Here is a 16,390-nt window from a genome sequence, read left to right as displayed (position 1 = left end):
GAGCAAAGACCTAAATTAGTTCCCTTGGAGTTTGAGACTAGCACCTTGCTCTAGGGACCAAAGGCTGCCAATTCCTTGGATGCTATTATCCCTCCTCCCCCTGGCCTGTCCCCACAGGCATTAAGGACACAGCTGCACAGGTCCCAGAACAGAAGGGAGAGCACTCTGAAAATCAGAACCAGTTCTCACTTTATTTTTTGGAAAGTAAGTTGGCTATGTTAACAAAATCACATCTGTCAGTATGGGCTGACAGACTATGTTCTGGGCCCCCAGAAAAGTCACCCTGAGCCACTGTCCTGGCCCTGCTGGCTGATAGGCAAGGGACAGCCACCCAAGCCTCGGGCCCAGTTACAGTACAAAACTAATGAAACTCTTGCTCCCAAGCTTTGAAAGGTAGCAGTCTAGGCTATGAAAGTGTAGAAGCACTGCAGAGGAAGTGTTACGCCTACAGCAAATACAACATGTAAAGACTCAATAAATTATATATAGATAGATATAAACGTGTAACATCTATTAACATCTGACCCTTCAGGCAGGACTGGCCCCTCCCTGGGCACAGGCTTCTGCCTGGAATACATATCAATTAGATAATCTGTATGAAAATACCAGTCACCTTGAAATTTAAAAAAAAAAAAAATCTCCTAAAGAAAGGTCCTATATAAATCTAATCCCCCACAAAAGAGGGCCAAAGGAAATAAAAAATGCTCACTGGAGTCACCTCTATGAGGACTGCTCAAGCTTCCAAGGGGCCACCTCCAGCCTTGGTGTGGGCCAGATGCACATTCTCAGCAACCCCCTAAAATCAGCATAAACCTCTTCAGCCGTTAATAAGTTACAACTTAAAATTTCTTCAATACAAATACCCTGGGGCTAAATGCTATGAACCTGGGAAGGGGACTGGGGCTTCAAGGGTTGATAAATAGCTTTACAAATATACAGGTCCAGGGACAAACAGAACTGTGGTGCCAGAAAAGCCCATTTTGTCTCAGCTTGCTCTTGACATTTCACCAATGAGCCCCATGGGTTATCTTGCTCCTCTGGACCTCAGCTTTGCCTGCCTCCATATAGATATTCTTTTATATATATGTATGTATATAATATATATCATACAGGACATCTATTTATATAAATGTACATTTGCTTCTGGAATAAACCTTTCTGATAGAAGTTATGGCTCCCACCTTCAGGTACCCGTAATTTCAGTCTGAGGGGCAGAGTGAGAAGTGGAAGGCCTGGAGGTGGAGAACTGTGACTCACCCCCGAGCACAAGGTGCCATGTAGCAGAGAGGCTTGCCACCTAGGGCAGAGCTTCCCTGCAGGCTCAGCTTTGGGCACCAGAAAGGCCGAGGTCCACCCAGGACATGGAGTAGATCCCTCTTTGCAATGGTCTCTGCGAGGTGGCAGTGGGGAATGAGGGAGCCAGAACCCCAGGGTTGCACAGACTGGGGCCTTCTTACATTCTACATTTGGTGCTCCTGACCCTGGCCAGTCAGGAGACCATATACAGCAGTGCATGTTCCCAGGGGGCCTCTGCAGCCAGAAGCCAAGGACATACACACACACACACACACATACACACACAGGAAGTCCTGTCTACTGTTGGCCCATCACATTGGGCTGGCTGGGGTCCACTGCACACCAGTAGTAGCAGGGCGGCTAGGGTCCGTGTAAACATTGGCTGAGGCTTGGTCTGTAGGACTGATGGCCCCTCATGTCCGAGGTCCCCCATTACTGGGTGGACCTGGGGGCAGCAAGTCATGGGTGAACACAGAGTCATCCCCCGAGGAGCTGGAGCTAGGAGTGTCCTGGCCACCTGGCGAGTACTGCTCAAAAGGCACTGATAGGTCCAGATATTCCTGTTGGCGGACAAGGCTGTCAGGACTGTGCCTTGGCACCCTCTTCAATCCCATGGCCATCTGGGGTCAGGCTGTGGCCTTGAAAGGGCAGTCCCACCCGCTACTGAAGCTCAAAGGAGCAATACCCACAGAGGGAGCAGGACTGAGTGGCACTTACATCTGTTGATGTCACAGTAAGGATGCGGTCTAAATCCTCTACCAGCTGCTTGAAGGTGGGCCTCTGTGAAGGCACTGCGTGCCAACATTCCCGCATGATCATGTACCTGTGGCGGGTACAGCTGTTGAGTTCCTGGCCTGCTGCCAATCCCTACCTCACACCCCAGGCCACTAATTCCCTGCTCATCCCAAGGGCCCTGGTAGGAATGGACTAGGTAGAAGAATGAGCAAGAGCTGCTGTGCTCACAGGTCATGTGTGCAGTTGGCTGGCTTGTCCATGCGGTGGCCCTCTTTCAATAGCTTGAAAAGCTCTTCCACTGGGATGCCAGGATACGGTGAGCCCCCCAGTGTAAAGATCTCCCAGAGAAGGACCCCAAAGGACCAGCTGCAAGGGAGTGAGAACAAAAGGCCTGTTACTCCTGGCCCATTGCTGCAGCAACCCCGCAGCAGCCCTGCACCAAGACATGCCACCAATGGGCAGGGGTGGGGGTGGGAGGCACCAGGATAAGGAAGACACCGGGGTTGTGCTGTTGGCCCAAGGGGGTGGATAAACTACAGCCTGAGAGGACCAGGACCCTGAAGGCTGTAAGAGGTGCAACTTGGGTCCTGTCTGTCCCCAGAAGGCTCTGCCCTCATCCCATGTGGGGACACATACACATCACTCTGGTGGGTGTAGACTCGGTCAAACAGGGCCTCTGGTGCCATCCACTTCACAGGTAGTCGACCCTGGGCAGAGGGAGAGGTATTGGTTCTCATGTGTCCACTGGTGGGGAGTTGGAGGGGGTCCACACTCCAACCACCCAAGGCTCACATTTGTGGTCTTCTTGTAGTAGTCTAGATTGTGCACGTCACGGGCCAGGCCAAAGTCTGCAATCTTCATCACATTGTCCTCAGTCACCAGTACGTTCCGGGCAGCCAAGTCTCTGTGAATGCACTGAGAAGACACACAAGAAACCTGGGCTGAGCTGAGGCCTCCCCAGCCCAGGCAAGCTTCTCATCCACTCTTCCACCTGGAGAGACCCTAGCTGGATCGGACCCTGTCTCTGCTCACCTTCTGGGAAGCCAGGTATTCCATGCCCCGTGCCACCTGGTAGGCACAAGACACTAGATCCTTGCAAGTAAGCTGTTCTTCTGGCAGCCTGCAGGTATCGAAGGAGTAGTCCATGCCTGGAGGCCGCCGTGCCCGCAGGAACTCTCGTAGGTTGCCCTTGGCTGCATACTCCACCAGCACATACAGGGGCCCTAGGAACACACACACCCCTGAGACGCTGTGACACTCAGGAGCCCCCCATCCACTACTCTGCCCACTGGCTGCACCTACCACCCTGTGTGCAGGCCCCCAGCAGGTTGATGATGTTCTTGTGCTTGCCAATCATTTTCATCATCTCCATCTCAGACACCAGGTCCGACAGGTCCTTGTCAGTGGCATCATCTACGTACGCCAGGAGCGGGGTGTCAGCTGATGGCCCCACAGCCCTCAAATGCCCCTTCCACTTCTCTCCCGCCTCACCTTTCAGCATCTTCACAGCCACAGTGACAGGCTTGGCAGTGCGGTCCTTGTCAATGCCAATAGCTTCTGCCATGACAACCTGGCCGAAGCAGCCTTCTCCAAGAGGCTTACCGAGTGTCAGCCTGGCCACAAAAGCAGAGGCAGTGAGCATGTGCCCAGCACACCCAGGCTTCATGGTCATATGCCACTGTGTCCTACAAGTCCTTATGGGCATTTGCTCATGAAGACGAAGAGCAACCCCTCAGATCTCACCCTGCACTCCACCTCAGAAGCATCTCATCCCACCTCCAACAGGCCTCTGCCTCTGCCTGAGAACCATCCGGTCCCCCAACCCCAGAACCCCCACCAAGTACCCACTAAACTCCACCAAGTACGTATTGTCCCTCACCACCACTGACCGGGTCCTGGATAGCTCCCACTTGGGGTCAGCAGGCAGCTCGAGTTCAGAAACATTGGCCAGAACAGGACCTTCTCCTGAGGACAGCCGGGCAATGCGGACCAGGGGTGTGTTGGAGTTCATCGAGGAGTTAGACTCCAAGGATACCTGCTTGGGTCATCAGGGACAGGTTGGTACCACACAATGTGGGCTGGGCATTGGAAAAGGGAGTGGGGTGGTACAGCACCCAGGAGCAGCAAGGTCAAGTCTATGTGAGGCAGGGTGTGGGGCCAGAAAAGGGGCTGGCTGCTCTGACTTCTATAAAATGGTGACTGAAGACTACTCAAAAATGTTTTGCCCCTCTGAATTTGGGCTCCATGTGGGGAAGAGAGGGAGGGAGGGATCAGCCCCTCCCCCCCAACTTCCAAGAAACCAGTCTCAGGCAGGCCCCAGGCCCTGGGTACTGCTGGAACTCTAGGAGACCCAAGGCAGGACAGGGAGCTCAAAACCCGGTATCTACTTTCTGTTACCTGTCGCTTAAGCGGGAAGCGAGAGACCTTGTGCACGGTGGGTGAGCCCAGGCCCTTCTTTGGGGGACTGCGAAGGCGGCAAAGTGTCACGGCTGCCACCACCAGGATGAAGAGGAAGAAGCCCACCCCATAGCTGAGGATGCCTGCATACACGCTGCCAGCCTCATCAGCTTCCATCAGCTCCTCCTCAGCTGTAAAGACACAAGTTTTGGGGCCTCATCCAGCCTTTTCGGGCTTCCCACCAGCTGGACACAGGCACCAGTGGGGGAGGGAAGTGACCTGGGATACTCAGAGTTGGGGGGCCCAAGGCCCCCAACTTGCCTTGATAATATAGTCAAAAACATCTGTTAAGTCAGCAGGGCCAGACCCAGGAGAAAAGCCCAGCAGAGCCAGAAGCACCCACACCGCCACCCAGGCACCCAGGAAATGCCAGAGCCTCAGATCAGGACTGTGGGGGCCCAGCTGGAGGATAAAGGGGAGGCCTCTGCAGGATCAAGATGGGGACAGGTTAAGGTGCCCATACTGAGCTTAAGGCTGGGTGGGGTGAGTTTCACAGGATGGGCAGCAGTAAGCCATGAGGGCCCCCTGCATTCCCTGGCAGCTTTGGCATGTCCTGAGCCAGCACCCCAAGAGGACAGGTGCAGCGTGAGCAGAAGCCAGTACCTGGCAGCACCACCAGCCACGCAGAGTGATGGGAAAACCCAATAGAATTGCCCGCCAGGCAGGTGTACTCTCCCGCATCCTCAAAGGTGACATTGTGCAAGGACAGAACCTCTAGCTCCTGGTCGGTGGTGTTAGCGCCTGCAGTCTACAAAGAGAAGAGAGAGTGCCATAGGCAAGCACCAGCACTTCCCTGTGGGTACCACAGCGGTCCACACGGAGATGATCCAGCCAGGCTGCAAGGAAAACGCCGCCAACGCCGCCACCACAACCTTGGCCACCACCATGGCCCTGCCACAGACAGCCTCTGAGGCCCAGGGCCCTCTGCCTCCTGCACCGAGGCACTGAGCCTGAAGCCAGTCCCTCCACCAGTGGCGAGACCTCTGTCCCAAGGTGAGCAGCAGGCAGGTGGGCAGCATGGTGCCACACAGAGGCAGCATGCAAGAATTAGTGCCGCAGTGGGAGAGGTACAGATGGGAAGATGGGCAGATGGATAGAGAGGAAGCCAGAGGGCATCAGAGTCAGCCAGGGATGGGTGTCAAGTCGATGCTCACAAACAACACAGGGCTCAGCCCCTGGGAGGCTCTAAAGATATTTTCTAAGTGTGCAAGTTGAGGGTGCAAGAGGACAGCCAAGTCTGAGGGGCTTTGAAGCAGGTGGTCAGTCAGTGGTAGCTAGCAGCTACCAGTGTTGTTGAGGCATCACAAGTAGGGTGCGAGCCGCAGGCGGGGCGTCAAGCAGGACGGGGTCGTGCAGGGCATGCAGGCAGGTGCATGGCTGGAGCGTTGGAGCTGGAGCTCAGCGTGCCAGGCAGGCATGGGACAGAGTCGTTACCTGCTTGGGGCCTGTGAACACGCAGCCAAAAGGCCTTCTCAGCCACGCCTATGAAATTGGTGGCTCGACAGAGGTACTCGCCCCCGTCCCGCTCCGACACATTGGCCAGGCGGAGGCGTGCGTCCGCCTCCACATTCTCACTGATCCAGGACTGCGGGGACAAGAGACTGGGCTCAGGCACACCCCGAGCCAGCTCCAGAAGGACATGAGGATGAGGCAGGGGAAGGGAGATCCCTGAGGATGGGCTGGGGGCTGGGCAGCAACACCTGGAAGGCTGCCTGGAGGAGCACATCATGGCAGTGGTAGGTGTTGTTTCAGAGAGGCCTTCTCTATGTCCACAACCACACAACCACACATGCACACAGAACCCACAGCCTCCAAACCCTCACCCCAGGGGTCACGTCAGGGCAACTTGCTTATGCTCTCTGAACACCCACACCCACGGTAGGAGGCACACCGGACAGAGCCCCAGCGGCCTCTCAACAGCCAGGACTCTGTTCCTGCCAGTGCCTCCTCCTTTCCCCCACCAAACCTCCTTGTCTGAACAGATATTTCTCTTTGGGCTTCCAGTGTCGCAAAGTCCCAACTCGGGTGGCCCCGATCCGAGGCCATGGAACAAAGCTAAAGGCGGACGGAGGCAGGACAGAGCCTGTGCTACACTGCAAGCAGATGACACCAGACAATCCCAGGCAGCTGGGGAGTGTCTAGCCAGTCCTCTAGGATCCAGAGGGTACTAACTAACTCAGCAATCATCCTCTTGCCCGGGGGCCACCACAACTGTCACTCAAGAGAAGCCTTCTTGCGGGCTCAGCACTCAAGAGCAGACAGGGAAGCGAGGCCCATGGCAGGGCACAAACATCACAGAGCCTGCCTGGAGCTCAGAGCAAGCGAAAAGCACTGAGATTCTCTGCCCCTTCTCAGAGATTTCAACACCTGGGCCCAATCCCAACATCTCTCTCAGCCAAGAGGGACTTACGGACCAGGGCCAAGGGAGCCCTAGCTGACCCATCCACCCACCCACCAGCTGGCAGCAAAGCCCACCTTGAGTACAGTGACGTACGGTGTGCCATCAGGGCCCACCTTGCTGCCATTCACTTCCACGTGCTTCAGCCACTGGATGTGTGGCTGTGCATCGCTGTACACCTTGCAGTGGAACTCCACGTCACTGCCCAGCACGGCTGTCTGGTTGGCTGGCAGCCCAGCCTGCAAGATGGGCCGGTGCGGGGAACGCTCTGCAAGAGGCAGCCAAGTCAGGGGCAGTGGGCCCAGGGGCCCAGGGATGCCCTGCCTCAGCCACCCAGCCGGGCCCTCACCCAGCACATCTAAGGTATAGGTCTGCCGGATGCTGCCAAACTTGTTCTCCACCACGCAGGTATAGTTGCCACGATCAGAGGGCACCACACTCTCCATGACCAGGCTCCACTGCTGGTGCCGAAGCTATGGGTAAAGTTAGCACATAAGCAGATGCAGACGTACTGTGTCCAGACCCTGCCGCTCTAGAGACCCCTTTCCCAGACCCACCTTGATGCCCCCTATGCGATGCTCCCCTTGGAATCCCTTGCCATTTTTCAGCCAGGAGATGGAGGGGGTAGGGTTGCCAGCAGCTGGGCAGCGGAAGCGTACAGTGTTTGCAGCTGGCACAGCCAACAGTTTCTTATCCATACGCTCTGGCCGAGTCCAATAAGGAGCCCCTGATGGCAGAAGTACCCGTAACAGCTGTAATCAGTGCACCCTTCTCCAAATTGCCCTGCCCACCCACTCTCTAGCCTGCTTTCCCTAGACAGGCCCCCTGAAGCCTGACACTATGCATCATCCACAGCTGCCCCACTCTCAGACTTGGGCATGTCCTCTGGAGGTAGAACCCAGTAGGATGCAGATCCTGGGAGACAAGGAGGCCAGGTCACTCCACTAGTCTGCAAAATGCAAGCCAGCGTTTGCAGTGCCCAGTGCCTGGCAGACACCTTCTAGGTCATTGCTTCCCCTCCACTGATTTCCCTCCTTCCTCCAGGCTGGGTGGAAGATGCCATCTTGATGGGACTCATGAAAGCAGCTGAGAGACACAGTAGGGATCCAGGACAAAATAGGGAGGCAAGGCCCTTCCATAATGACCTCACTGTCAGGTACCATAAAGACTATGTACAGCTCCACCACACAGGGTAGAAGAACTGTGTGGATGGATACTGGTGAGGGGCCCCTCCAAGCTCAGAGCTGCTCTCCCAGGCTCCTAGGTTGTCCAGGAGGCTTGGCACAAGACTGCCACACTCAGAGACTGCAGTGACTTAATGCTGCCCACCGCCAGGCCAAGTCCAGGAGGTGGCCCTTCAGTCATGTTACAGCCTCAGCCCATGAGAGGCACAAACACCAAATACAGCCTAGAAAGGCCAGGACAGCAGAAGCAAACAGGAACTCAGGGCAAGATGGCTGGAGCAGGAACTGTAGGGCAGCTGGGTTAGAAATTTTGCTCTGAACAATCTTGTAGCCAAAGGGAAAAAAAGGGAAATGAGAAGCCAAATGACTCCTCAGGACAGCAGCCTCTGCTGGCTTCACTCCTGGATTCCAAACCTATTTCTGTGAAGATTCTACACTCTAAAACCTCATACCTGTTCTCCTTGCCCCACACTCTCCTACTCATTCCCTTGTTTTTCTACCAGTTTTGTCTGATTTCTCTTAACACCTAGTCCACTCGACCTCAGAAGTTTCCGAATGGTCCACGTGCTCAGTCCACACAGCCTAGTCTGCCCAGTTATAGCCCCCCCCAACACACACACACACACAACCACCTGTGACGTCCCCTTACACAGTGTATGCCTCAGCCTGGCACAGCCACTCTCCTCTGCTGCTGGCCTAAACCAACAGGCACTAGTGTCCTCAATCCCTGGTCTCACTTGCTTCTCAACAGCCACCATGACTGACTGCATCCGACCTGTGACGGCCCTTCCCACTCGAGTCAATCCCAAAATCCCTGCAGAGCACCCCCCGCTCCTCACTGCTCCTAAAGCACTGTAGCAATGCTACCTACCCTCTAGCCATCAGACTACAGGAAGGAGGCAGCCCAGGCCGACCTGGGCCAGCTCCCTGTGCCTGGGCTCTAACCTCACCTGTGTCTTCAGCCACATCCTCCTCATCTTCGTCATCTCCCGAGGATGGAGCATCTGCAAAAGTTGTAAGCAGGCAGTCGTTCTGTGACATCCCAACATCCAGAGACCTGCTGCCCCCCACGTTTGGGGTCCACTGCTCCCTGCCTGTGGGGTCCTAACCTTCGCCATGTTCACTCATTCAGATAGTACATACGTGGGGGTACCCCCTTCCTCTCTATCAGCAGCCAGCAACAAACACTCTTAGGCAAGGGATGCTGCAGCCACCCTGCCCAGGACTGGCCTGATCTCCCTGGCTACTCCACACACTTGACAGCTCCTCCCCTCAGGCACTTACCTGTCACACGCACACTGAAGTGGCACAGCACACGCTGAGTGAGCCGCTGCTGGCAGCTGTAGACGCCCGCGTCCTCGTGGGAGGCATTCAGTACTTGGAGCCTCTGGGGACCCACTAGAATGCGGTGGGAGGCCACCAGTCCTGTGCCATCCTTAGCCCAGACAGTGGGACCTAGGGGGGCACCTCCGGGTGGATGGCAGCTTAGCTCCACGGTGTCCCCACTACCAAAGGCCACCTGCTCCTGCTGGCTAGGCTCAGGCCCCGGAACCTCTGTGAATGGAAATGGAAAGCTATAAAACAGATTCTCCAAAGCAGCACGCTGGAAGCCCAGCATTTCCTTCATAAACACACTAGCAAAGGCTGTGGCAGGTAAGTGAGGGATGTGCTCCTGGAGCCCGGGACACTGTTCAAACCAGGGGTGGAAAACTGTTTTGGTTAGAGCCCATCAGTATCTCAGCTCTGTCAATGGTCTGTGCTAAAGCTTCTGGCTCTGTCCTGTAGGAAACCGTCTTCCAAAGATGATACATATATATAGAAGAGGCACAGCAGCTGCCCCCTCCCCCGCTAACTCAAAGATCTCCAAGTGTCCTGAAGGGGACAGCTCTATGGTACAGCACCTCCCTGGCATGTCTAAAGCCCCGAGCTCGTTCCCAGCACCAGGAAAGTGTCATCAATTCTCCCTCCGATTCTCCCACCATTTGGAAATGCACAATCACCCCTCAGCTCACAGGCAGACACAAAGGCAGGTTGGGGACAGGCTGTCCTGCGCTGGCCTCTGGCTCCGAACTCAAGAGAAGGAATAGGGAGTCCTTTCAGGGCCCTCTTAGCACCCAACCCTCGTCTTGGCTCCTGAAACAGTATGGGTGGAGAGCCAGGGAACAGAAAGAGCACACTTAGGCAATAGGAAGGAGGAAGCCGGTCTGGTGGCTCACACACTCACGAGGCTGAGGGCAAGACTGCCGCAAGCTCGAGGCCAGCCTGGTTATACCGCGAGAAACTGTCTCAAAAGAACAAAATAAAAATAAGTGGAAAAAAGAGAAGACAACACAAGGTCACGCAAGAACGTGGGTGGACAGCCGTTACTTGAATACTCCACAAGGGCTGCTATCTGTGCACAGGAGCTGCATACCTCCACCAGCAGCCCAAGTACACCAGCTAGGAGTCCCTGGGCTAAGACTGTCAGTGCCTCGCGGCTTACATGCCCATTCCACACAGCAGCCGGTTAGAAAAATAGGACAGACACAGTATGGACACCAATCTGATACTTAGGTCTCTGGTCAGTGGGATAAAGGACCCAAATGAGCTCACAGCGTGGCTGAGCACATGGAACCCCCATTTCACAAATAAGAACCAGGTTTGGAGGGGCTGTCAGAGTGGCCATGTGGGTCCAGTGGAGGGAGCCACCCACCCTGAATGGTAAGAAATGAGTAGGAGAGCCCCTCCAGTGAGCAGACACAGATAGCCATACACCTCTCCCCTGCCCAGGTGCTGCCCAGCTCATGAGGAGGGCCCGAAAACCTCACACTCAGGGACTTACTACCAGCTGGACTATCACCTCCAGACTTCCCTGCCAGAATTTGACAATGCCCATCACAGGGGCAGCTGGGCTCAGGGCCCAGGACAGGAGTGGGTGGTCCTGCTGAGCAGACCTCCTTCTTCAGATCCAGCTGGACTGGCTATAATGTCGTTTGTCATTCTGTCGACGCATGGCCTAGATTCGGGGCCCAGCTGTCCACTCTGGCCACACCAGTCTGTAGTCAGGCCCAATTCTGCCCATCCCAGAGTCAGCCCACAGGCTCTAAGTCTACCAGGATTCTGACAGCCAGAGGGATCCAGATGACCGTGGAGAACCCACAAAGCTCATGTCCCAGCGTCCTACAGCTTTAAGCTGTCCTGGGTAGGTGCCATAGCCAGGGACCTTCTATCCTGACTTCCAGCTCTCCAACCCTGCTGCCATGACCTATGGGGACCACCCAGTACTGGAAGTTGCTTGAGCCCCCCCCACCCCCAAGAAAGCCAAGAACAGGCTTGTCAATAGCCTCAGTCTAGGCTTTGGCCCAAGGGCAATAGCCAGTTGGTTCCGGTTCAGTCTGGTCAAGCCATTAACCTAATCCAGAGATGGACTGGAGAAGAACACAGCAGCCCCTAGCCCAGCCCCTTGGAGAGGCAGATGGCTGGAGGTATGGGATGGTGGAGGGGAAATGGCTCAGTCAGCTGAGAGCTAACCTTTGACCTGTCCACCCATCCATGTCCACTAGGAGCCAGCAGAAACCAGACTCCTAAAATTTGGAGGCCTGGGGCAAGGACATCACCACCATCACCACCACTACCCCAGCCAGGGTCACAAAGCTTAGAGGAACTAGTGTCCTGAGTCAAGCAGGTAACAAGAGAAGGACAATGCTGGATGTTGCCTGAGACAACACAGATGATGGTACACCCTGAGGAGGGAGTATCAGAGCATTGGCCAATGGAGCTCCTACAACATCAGCTTCCTGGAACACACAGGTAACTTCCTAAGCTCCATCAGCAAAAGGGGGACCAGCTGCAACACACAGGCACTGGTACTTCTGCTGTGCCCATTGAGGGGACAGTGTCCCCCACACCACATGGACTACACAGCATCTGTCCCCACTGGTGTCCCCATTACCACATGGTACTGAGGTGGACCAGGGGACCCTATGTTTACTGGGGCAGACTAAGAGACACTGTGTCCCAGCAAGCCTGTGCTGGGTCTGGAGTCTCCCAGATCACCTCAGTTTCCCTTGGTATATGACACAATGTACAATCTCAACTTGCAGACCTGAGGTCCAAAAATGCCTGGTTAAGTGGCTAAAGCTTGTAAAAAGGTATACAGGGATGAGAACCTCTGCCTGGGCATCTTGAATAAAACAATGTAGTCAGCCCACAACTGACCAGCTGCTGGGAAGGCTGCATCCCCTCGGGAGTACCTGATCACCAGTCTGGTCACTACTGTTGAGACTAAGTGAACACCACAGAACTAGCGTCAAAGCCAGACCTGTTTCTGAGATCACCCTGAGGACTCCAGGAACTTGGGCTTTGGAGCAAGACCAGGACCCGGATCCAAGCAACATCTGCTTTGGTAGTGAACACACCTGATGCAGGAGGTACGGCCAGGTGTTGGATTCAAACAACCGAAGATTAAGGAGGGTGCCCTAAGGAACCCCAAAGCCAAGGAAGGATCTCTTGCCTTCCTCTCCTTCCCAACTCCCCACATCCATCCCACCAGGAGACATTCCAGTTTCCACAGTTTCATAACAAAGTCAAGGAAAAAAGAAAGAATCCAGAGGCTGGGCGGGCTAATGAGGGTTTACCGGGGATTATCTGGTTTAATCCCCGAAACAACCCTGCCATTACCAGTCCTCTTAGGCAGGACAGGTGAGTAAACTTAAAAGTTAAAGGAGGGTACCCAAGCCTAGGCAGGCCTCAGCCCCAGCTGGCTTTACTCAGAGCTCAGTCATTTCTCAACCTAACAGGCCACCTTTCCCCAAGACCTCACCTTACCCCGAAACCCACCCTAGCTAGCTCATTTGCCTTCTAGTCACAACTGTTTAAAAAAAGGGGGGGGAGTCCCAAGTCCCACAGGCCCCAAGTGAAACCCGAGGCCCAGAGGACAAGCGGCTCCTAGGCCCAGCATAGGATCCAAAGCTTCAGGGCCTAAGATCAGCCTGGGTTAATGAACCACCACCCGGCCTGCAGGGCTCAAAGTCCAGCCCTGCGGGGGGGAAGAGGGGGGCGCTGAAGGGGGCGGTGCAGGCAACGCCCAGGGACGTGGAAGGCTCGCTCCTGTCACCCACTGCTACAGGCCCACGTAGAGATCGACCTGTGGACCCCCTGCAGGTTCCTCTCTTCCCACAGAGCACACCAGCTGGGCTCATCCCACCAGGGGTGGCCAGAGAAGGCTGGAGCCTTAGCCCAGCCCCACAGCTCTTGACCCCAGCCAGCTCCAGTTTGGCAATTTATGTTCCCGGGGAATGCGCCGGCCGAGACCTCTGTAAACTTCACCAGGTCTTTGTATTTTTACTGCCCGGCCCATCTCGTTAAGGAACCGGATTAAGTTTATTGGTCTATCAATTCCCTACCTGTCTCACTAGCTCGAACGCAGGGGCGCAGGCGGGCGCACATCCCACCGATCTGGTCGCCCGGCTCAACTCGGGTTCCTGCAGCAGGGTCGTGCCAGGCCGCCAGTCACACTGCCTGGAGCACAAAGTGTGCGCTCCGCCCCGCCGCCCCATCCTAGCTCACTGACACCCGACGCAGGGAATAATATCTTCATCTGAATGCACATGCTAATGTAGTCCAATCGCCGGCCATTCGGCGCCGGGGAGCCAGGCCGTCCTAGTAGGCGCTAAAAGCGCGCGCTGACCTCCCGACCGCCTCTGTCACGCCGCTGAAAGACACGCACATTCAAGCTACCGGCCCACTTTCATTCATTTAAAAAAAAAAAAAATGACATTGTTCCGAGAAGCTGCAGCCGCCGAGGGAGAAAGGGGCGCGGGGGCGCCGGGAGGGGCACGCCGCCATCTGCCTCGTCCTGCTGCGCTCGCCGCGCTCGCACCTCCCCGAGAGGCCGCGCCGCCATCAATGCGCGGTCTGTGGCCGCCCGGGTACAAAGAAGCGGCTGTTCGGCCTCAGCTCGGGTGGGGCGACAGCTTACCGAGCGAAGGCCTCCCTCCGCGCGGCCTCCCGCCAGACCACTGCTCTGCTTTGCCACGCTGCCGCCCGGCACAACTAGGGGCCGCGCGCGTCGCACCTCCGGGCGTTGGCGGGACTCAAGGCTGACCCGTGTCTCCCTCCCGTATCCTCAGCCTCCAGCCCCGGTTGATGGTACTCAAGTGTCCCATCGGACTTGGCGCCGAGCCGGGCTACGTAGGCGGCGCCACGATCCTGGGACAAACGCCCCTCACCTCCCAGAGTGCGATTTGAAGGGCTGTCCGTGCGCGCCCCTGGGAAGCGACTCCTCAAGCCGCCTACAGGATAAGAGGAGCAGCGGCGGTGAAGCTGTCAACTTGTCATGCGAGACATGGAGCGACAGAGCTGAGTTTTGGCTGGGATACTACTCCTGTCCACTCCAAAAGTCCAACCTTCACTTTGGCCAAAGCTGAGCAAGAACTGTGCCGGGAAGAGCGGGGAACCAACAACAGACACTTTCCGTCCTCGCAGATCCGAGGAGCAACAATGGGAATTTGGACAAGCAGTTCGCGCGCCCTCCCGATGCAGCCCGGCCGTGGACCACGACCACCGCGCACCGCGCCCCTTGGGGTCTCGCACTTAGGTGGTGGCTCTGCGATCCCAGACACATCATAAGCTGCCGCTCTGGATCTGACAGCCTCCTGCGGGGCGGGGTACAGAACCCTGGCGCACTGGCCGTGGTGCTACTTAACCTGACGCCCCCTCCTCACCCAAGGGGCCGTTCGCAGTTCCCAAAGCCTCTGTGGACCAGGGTCGCCCCCCCCCCCCAAGACACCTTAGGAAAGTGCTTACCTGCTGTTCTCCGCACAACTCGCTGCTCTGGGCCAGGTGGCTCAGAGGTAGCTCCGGCCACGACCGCAAAGCAGAACGCTAGCACGCAGGCCGAGACTACCATGGCTGGAGAGGGGGCCGCGGTGTCCTCAAGCCGCGCGCGCGGGCATGCTGCACCCCGCTCCACGCCCGGCTCCGGCGCCGGTGGGGGGCGCCGCTCCGCAGTCTGCGGGAGGAGAGCACTAAGTTACTCCGGAGGGCAGCGGGGGAGCGGCAGCCTCGCTCCTCCGCCCGGACCCCCGGCCGCCCCGCCCGCTGCCTCCTAGGGCTCCTGGGCCGCCTGGCGCCGGCCGCCTCCTCCCAGCCGAGGTCTCTCCCTCCTCCCCTCCCTGGCTGCCGCAGAGCCCTCCCAGGACGGCGGCAGGAGCAGCAAACTTTCCAGATCGGGACGCCGGTGCCCAAACCGCCTCGCCGCACGCACGAACCGCTCCAGTTCCAGCCTGCCTTGAGCCTTGACTGCTTCAGCGCCCACCCCGACCCCTCTTGAGCGCCAGCCGGATGGGTCACACCAACCTGGCGATCGCTAGAGCCCAGCTCACCACGCGCAGCCCCGGCCTCGGCTCTCAGCCCGCCCTCCTTGGATCTCTTCTGTTCCAGCAGCCGTCTGCCCTCCGGTGAGTCCCAGTGCCGAAGTGGACCGCACGGCGCCAGCTGCTCCCGCCACCCCCGCCGCCACAGTGCACTGAACTGGGGCTGCCCCGCGCGCAGCAGCCAGTGGGGGGACGGCCTGCTCCCGCCACGCCCCGAACACGCCCCTTCCCGGGCAGCCGAAGGGCGGGGGATCCGAGGAGGCGTGGTCAGGCGGGGGCGCCGGGCGGTCCCGGAGGGCGTGGGAGCCCGGTTGGGATCCAGCGGGCGAGGCCAGGGTCGCACACTCGACCCCTTGAAGAAATGTCTATCTCAGGACTGTCTGCCAGCACGCTCCTTCGTCCAATAAGACCAAGGGGCTCAGGGGGGTGGCCTCGGTGGGGGTCCAGGTGTTTAAGGCGCTTGACAGTGAGCCGGCCCCTGAGCTGAACCCTGTGCAAAGAACCTAATTCCTCAGGTGCAGAGCCTGATTGCATTCCATGCGGACAAATGGGTGTGAAGCGGCCTTGCGGTGAAGGATGGGGCAGAGTTTACACGACTACGACGGGAGACTCTGGGGATCGGGTCCTAGAAAATGGAAGGCACACTGCTGTAATTATCAAACCAACCAGTGGCGGGCATGAGCTCAGCTGCCTAGGTGTCCTGCTGGGTTAATGTTTACAGTTCCCCAAGAAGACACGAGTTTGGGAGTGAACTTACTGCCCAGCCTCGGAATAACAAGAAGAGCTGGGGATGCCAGGTGGAAGAGCCTGCCCTGTCCTGGAGCTGCCTGAACTCCTAGCGCAGCCCTGGGGACGCATTCCATCTGGGGAGTGTCACACTGACAGCTGGTCCCAGGAGGATCAGCCTGGCCACCCCATCGTGCTGGCAAGCTGTAGATGCTGCCTTGCCGACCCTCTGAAGCAGC

At 57.1% G+C, this 16,390-nt stretch overlaps 1 protein-coding gene across 9 annotated transcripts; it reads right to left on the bottom strand.

Annotated features, from left to right (window-relative positions):
* Window positions 1-172: 172 nt before the first annotated feature.
* Window positions 173-15,637, bottom strand: Fgfr3 (fibroblast growth factor receptor 3). 9 transcript variants are annotated; one of them, XM_036200271.1, is made up of 18 exons: window positions 15,409-15,637; window positions 14,857-15,061; window positions 9,355-9,624; window positions 9,021-9,074; window positions 7,444-7,613; window positions 7,236-7,359; window positions 6,964-7,154; window positions 5,092-5,236; window positions 4,429-4,619; window positions 3,921-4,069; window positions 3,523-3,644; window positions 3,334-3,444; window positions 3,064-3,254; window positions 2,824-2,946; window positions 2,668-2,738; window positions 2,260-2,397; window positions 2,014-2,119; window positions 173-1,856 (listed from the first exon to the last, which is right to left on the bottom strand). In XM_036200271.1, exons 2-18 carry the CDS (start codon window positions 14,957-14,959, stop codon window positions 1,710-1,712), a joined length of 2,406 nt encoding a protein of 801 aa, XP_036056164.1. In that variant the 5' UTR covers window positions 14,960-15,061; window positions 15,409-15,637; the 3' UTR covers window positions 173-1,709. The 9 variants fall into 9 exon arrangements, with proteins under 9 accessions (XP_036056164.1, XP_036056167.1, XP_036056166.1 ...); XM_036200274.1 differs by having other exon boundaries at window positions 3,921-4,066; XM_036200273.1 differs by having other exon boundaries at window positions 15,435-15,637.
* Between the last annotated feature and the right edge of the window lie 753 nt (window positions 15,638-16,390).

The sequence above is a fragment of the Onychomys torridus genome, chromosome 10 (genome assembly GCF_903995425.1).
Source record: "Onychomys torridus chromosome 10, mOncTor1.1, whole genome shotgun sequence".
Taxonomy (NCBI): Eukaryota; Metazoa; Chordata; class Mammalia; order Rodentia; family Cricetidae; genus Onychomys; species Onychomys torridus.
Note: the sequence above shows the minus strand (reverse complement) of the source record. Positions and strands in the feature narration are given on the sequence as shown.

Excerpts from the sequence above, each read along its gene's own strand:
- Fgfr3 (XM_036200278.1), bottom strand. The coding sequence starts at position 14,959 with ATGGTAGTCTCGGCCTGCGTGCTAGCGTTCTGCTTTGCGGTCGTGGCC. Across the intron at positions 9,075-9,354 it reads CTTCAGTGTGCGTGTGACAG|ATGCTCCATCCTCGGGAGAT; the intron begins GTAAGTGCCTGA and ends CAACTTTTGCAG. Across the intron at positions 3,255-3,333 it reads GGGGGCCTGCACACAGGGTG|GGCCCCTGTATGTGCTGGTG; the intron begins GTAGGTGCAGCC and ends GTGTGTTCCTAG.